At 30.3% G+C, this 6,000-nt stretch overlaps 1 protein-coding gene across 5 annotated transcripts in view; it reads right to left on the reverse strand.

The window, feature by feature from the left end:
- LOC131032863 (truncated transcription factor CAULIFLOWER D) overlaps positions 1-3,357 on the reverse strand; it is a 164,260-nt gene extending 160,903 nt beyond the window's left edge. For 2 of the 5 annotated variants that reach the window (XM_057963957.2, XM_057963980.2), the window contains exon 1: positions 2,831-3,356. In XM_057963957.2, coding sequence (XP_057819940.1) covers positions 2,831-3,012 — 182 coding nt within the window. In that variant the 5' untranslated portion in view covers positions 3,013-3,356. Of the gene's footprint in view, positions 1-2,830 lie in introns of all 5 variants that reach the window. The other 3 variants (XM_057963965.2, XM_057963972.2, XM_057963950.2) reach the window with 3 other exon arrangements.
- Positions 3,358-6,000: the final 2,643 nt, after the last annotated feature.

Genomic DNA, 6,000 nt, shown 5'->3' on the forward strand with positions numbered 1-6,000 from the left:
CATGAGAAAAGTTGATCATTATATATCATTTGTTTAAATCATTATATATCCTTAAAAAATAGAATGGTGAAATTTTGTACCAATATCAATTTTTATTTTGTTTTGGGATCATTTAATGGAGTACCTTGATGTAATTACATATTGATAAATAAATCGTCCTTATACAAAATTTGACTCATACAATCATCCTTCTTTTATTCTAACTTACACACATTTCCCTACATCCAATCCCTCTTTACATATTTTCATATCTATTTTCCATAATTAGTCTTTTATTATGCCTATCATTACACCAACCTCAATCCATACATTATGTACCAAGATATGTATCCCTCTCTATCTTCGATCAATCCTAAGACATGTGAATTTTCTCTTACACCAAATAAAATTAACCCCTAAAATTTTAATATTTAAATTTAAATTTAACTAACTCCCACCTATTTTACTACTCATTATGAGTCAGGGTTGTACCTATCCCCATATTTTATTGATATGTTATGGTATCTAAAACAATTCAACGTGGATCAATTGACATCAAATTTATATTTAAAAATTACATGCATTAAAAAGGAATCATTCTAAAAACATTTCATCTTGTATCACATAAAGGAATCTTACTCTGCATCAAATTTATCTAGGACATTTGGATGTCTAAGAGAACATAACCTATGTTATCCACTAACCCGCCTAAGGTATTTTACAATATCATCAATCCTTACATATGAGAAATATGAAAGAGGTAATAACTTTCACTCATCCAAATTGTTCCTACAAGATTTAGAGCATTTGTAAACATTGGGTTAGTACACTAGAGCACAAGATTGACCCTGCTCAACATGGATCCAAACATACTAAAATTAGATATTATTTTGAACCCAATATATGCTCAACATGGATCCAAACATACTAAAATTAGATATTATTTTGAACCCAATATTATTTCTAAGTTGTCGCATTGATTTCAATAGCACCACTAAGTTGAATCTATGCAACATCAATATTTATTTCTTTATTGTAGCTCCAAAAGATAAGTTCTTAAACCTTCGAGTTTATTTTTGCAACTGCTATGAATTTTGTTCCCTTATCAAATGTCATACATGCATAATTTTAAAACCCATATTAATCATTATTTTAAACATATTATAATTGACACATTTATGAATTTTTCTTGAGGAACTTTTACCAAATAATCAATTAATCCTTTATAGTGAGAACATGGGGTTTCCAACCTAGCTTGGCTCTAAAACTAACGATAGCCTTATCATTAAATAGTTAGGGCTCAAACTTAAGACAATCCTTTACTATTAAGCTTCTAACCCACTTTGTTGTCAACTCATCTTCAGTCTAAATGTGACTATTCTTGAAGATACTTGTTAGGGCTTAAACTTAAGACGACCCTTTACTATTAAGCTTCTAACCCACTTTGTTGTCAACTCATCTTCAATCTAAATGTGACTATTCTTGAAGGAACTTGTAAGACACACTATCAAAGATGTTGTGAAAGTAAAGAATACTATAAAATTCATAATGAATAAAAAAACAACCATAAATATAAATATACAACAAATTTAATATTTCCTCAAGAAATATTAAATCAATTTACAATAGTACAAATAAATATAAAATTGTAATATAACCACCTTCCAGCCACCTAAATTATTACTCTTTAATTGATTGTGTTTAACTATGACACGAAATATATGAAGAAATGTATAAGAATAATAAATAAACCAAAATGAAAAAAGTGAACATATGTCTAACAATTTCCCTTGTAAGCTCCAATCAAGATAGACTAAAATTTAGCACTAAGATATGTATACAGCAAATTCAGACATGCCAACAACCCCCTATAATCTAAAGTCTCCAATGAACCATCAATCTCTCACATTATGATATATGTGAACAGCAAATTCAGACATGCCAACAATCCCCCTATAATCTAAAGTCTCCGATGAACTATCAATCTCTCTCATTATGAAGATGCAGATGATGCAGATGATGCACTTAAAGCTCTGAATATTTACAAACCATAATGCTAGCATTATATGTGAGATCCATCTGCAACTGAATAACGCATAATACATACCAATAAACTATGTATTTCAAAAAGAACAAACTAGATAACTCATACTACTGTTCATAAAGAATCTAAAAGACCCCAAACTTATATTACAACACTATTTTTGAACCCATCTTAATCCACTCAAGTCCCAAACCTAATAAATAAAGACACATAGGAAGCACTCAAAGAAAACTACCATGACACAAATGTCTATCCAAATATGATAACAAATGCATAAAGATAAGAAATAACCAAAATAAGCAAAGTTCGCATATTTCTAAAACTTTTCCCGCCTCCTTTTAAAATCTGTTCATTCTGAGCGCATATCTAAAAGAACAATCTACAAAGTTACGAAATGATGGCAATGCAGATTTTAACTATGAAGGTACGTACTCGGAGAAAATAATCACTCCATCTAAAAGCAACTTGCACCCCATGAATGACGTGCCCTCCAAAGTGCAGAGAGATCAGTAAAGTATGGTTTCACACACACTAACAAACTAATTTTCTTCGCTTCCTCATTGTACCTACTAAATAATGCCAAAAAGCAGTAAGGGATGTTTGTTCCATTAATACTAATAAGGAACTCGCAGCTACAATATTAATATTTTTTCCTACTTGTTTTAGATGATTTTATTCGATATATTCTGCATCTATCTGTTTGTAGGGATTTTTTAATCTTCAAAATTCTCTAACATCGGAAATAAAATAAGGAGTAATTTATCATGATTGGAGACTCTAATCCAGAGGGAAAAGGATATTCCTTACCTGGGATTGGCATACTCGAAGAGCTTCCCCGTGGGCGAGAAAATGATGAGGCCAATTTCAGCTTCGCAGAGAACAGAGAGTTCGGTAGCCTTCTTCAACAGTCCCGCCTTGCGCTTGGAGAATGTAACCCTGCGATGTACAGGGTTCTCTATCTTTTTCAGATGCACCTTTCCCCTCACCATTTTTTTCCTTTCCAATTCTATTCGTAGATGCAGAGTGCAAGAAAGACTCCCCACACAAGCAAGAGCTAACGACCACTCAAATCAGCATATGAATAGCTATTCTTGTATTAGGTTTGGATTACTTAAGTAGACATCGTACATTTTTACCTAATATTTAAACATCTTACGACTTGAAGCCTGTACTTCTCAGTAAATGTCGTCCTTACGTTCCTTGATTGGTGTCCCCACGAGGTTAAGATGGACTACTCCTATAATAATCATACTAATTTTTGTCCCCTCGCCATTCTATTCGAAGATGCAGAGTGCAAGAAAGAGTCCCCACCGCTCAAATCACCATATGAATGGCTATACTTGTATTAGGTTTCTATTATTAAACTAGATATAGTACTTTTTAACCTAATTAAACAACTTACGACTTAAAGCCTGTACTTGTACGTAATTTCAGTTTCTGAAGTAAATATTGTCCTTCCTTTGATTTAACCATTGGTGGGGCCACAAGGTTGAAATGGACTACGCGTATAATAATCATACTAATTTTGGTATATATTATTAGACGAAGAGTCCATTTTAACCTTGTGGGCACAGGCTTTCTTTCTTTTCTTTCGGGAACTTCGTAGGGGTTGCTAATCGCTATCACAGCTTGGAACATAAATTTGACGGTCATCTATGGCTTTCAACGAATTCGTGAATGATGGCTGGAAGCTTTAAGTTGGGTTCGTAATCACTGCAGTTCTTTCCTCCACGAGGGATAAACAGTTTTAAAACGTTAAAAGGGATATAAAGTATGTAGAGATATATCTTATTATTATCTTATAATTTATATTACATAATGATTATAAAAATAAAAATAATTTTTTAAATAATAAGAATGTTTATTTATTTAGTTTTAATTTCATTATAGAAATAGAAAATATATATTTATAAACATTAAATATTTATCATTATAAAAATGAAAAAAAAATTCTTATTTATTTATTTATCTCATTTTAGATATAAAAATTAAAATTATAATGGATTACAAATATTTGATGTTTATTTATTATAAAAATAGAAAATTAAAATAATTTTACAAATGTTTAATGCTTATCTCAATATACAAATACAAATAAATAAATAAATGATTTACAAATACTTAATTGACTTATAAAAATAAAAAATAATATTATAGTTAAAATATAATTGTTTTGCGATCTAATCATTATCTTTATCCCAAAATACTTTTAGAATTGTTTTGCAATCTAATCATTATCTTTATCCCAAAATAATTTTAGTATTTATTGATTTTCAAATTATTTTTTAATTTTTAAATTTTATTTTATTTTTTGTTTTTAATAATTTTAGTATTTATTATATGTAAGAAAAACAAACACAAATATAATGTGGAAGATTTGAAAGCATTTTAAGTAAAAAGTGCAATGCAAATGGTTAATTTTTTTATCCTTTCTATATTTTTGTAGATTTTTTTTTTAGTGCAATGCAAAAGCATTGTTGTTAAAAATGGTTAAATTTTTTTCCTTTCTATCATTTTGCATAATTTTATTTTACATTAATAGGATTTCTTGTGCTTTATCTTTATTTTTTAAGAAAAGGAGCAAATGGGTGTTATTTTTAAAATTTGATATCTATCAATGTATTTTACATAGATTTTTAAAAATATGGATATGTTAGTATAACTTCAAACTTCCCAATGAAGCATAAAAAGAAAAATATTTAAATTAAAAAATATAATAGATTATAGGCATTTAAATCTGTCCATATCCAATTACACTTGATTTTATTTAATTAAATAAAAATTTAATAAATCATATATCTTTACAACACGCTTATAATTAAGTAAATTTGTATTTATATAACTAACTTTAACATTCACTTTCATCCTCATCTTTAATGAAATAAATGAAGTCTAACCTCGTCCCCTAATCATTCAACTAAATCAATTAATTAATAAATAGATTTATGCTAATTAATCTTTCATTATATTTTTCTAATATTTATTTTCACCTCACCTTCAATCCTTGTCCACTCAATCTTAGTCATTAAATCCATCTATATGGATCAAGATATAAACTTACCCCATGTAACAAGTGTCCTTATCCTCCTCATGTTCACACATGTGTGAACATGCAAATGTCACCTCATAGCCACCCTACCTCTCACACATGTCATAAGTGTTAGACAATTCAATAACCAGAAGAAAACTGAGAGGGGGGAGGTGAATCAGTTGTCACAGATTTCCGAAACTATTAGCAATTTAAACTTTAATATTGGAACCCAAAACATTAATATCGAAATAGTAGTTAAACCAATTAAGCATAAAAATTAATCACATAATAAGTACCATCCACATGACACCAAGATTTGTACGTAGAAAACCCGATAAAGGGAAAAACCACGGTGAGAAGCCTACCCACAGTCAGATAATACTTCTACAGTAAGTATGTGAATTACAATTTAGGGGCCTACACTTGCAGGAAGGTCAATAGCCTAGAGCGCACTGCTCATCACAAAAGGAGCCTCACTAACTACATAGAAATCCAGACTACAATCTGGAGAACTATTGAACTGCAAAAGATAGCATCTCCTAGGCCTAAGTAAAGTTTTGGTTAAGCTTAATACCGGAGGACTAAATCCTCTTACATAAACCCAATTTGATCTCCAATCATTGACCAACTCCTCTGCCTGAATGATATTACATTATTCACACGTTATATTCCTTGACCATGACCTCTAACCATAACCATGATGATCTACAATGAGATCTTACATCTATATATACAAACCCTCAACCATAAACAATCAGGTCGACCACCAGATAGTAAACCAATTATATAATTACAAACCATGTCGATCTTAGACCAAACAAATAATATCCAACACATAAGACATCCTGGAAATACATCGAGAGGTGCAATCCTCAAGTTACATTGAAGTCAGCCCATAACCTAGATCAACCGGGACCCAGTATAGGTCCACACGCTACAACAATGA

Source organism: Cryptomeria japonica, chromosome 3, assembly GCF_030272615.1.
Source record: "Cryptomeria japonica chromosome 3, Sugi_1.0, whole genome shotgun sequence".
NCBI classification, from domain to species: Eukaryota; Viridiplantae; Streptophyta; class Pinopsida; order Cupressales; family Cupressaceae; genus Cryptomeria; species Cryptomeria japonica.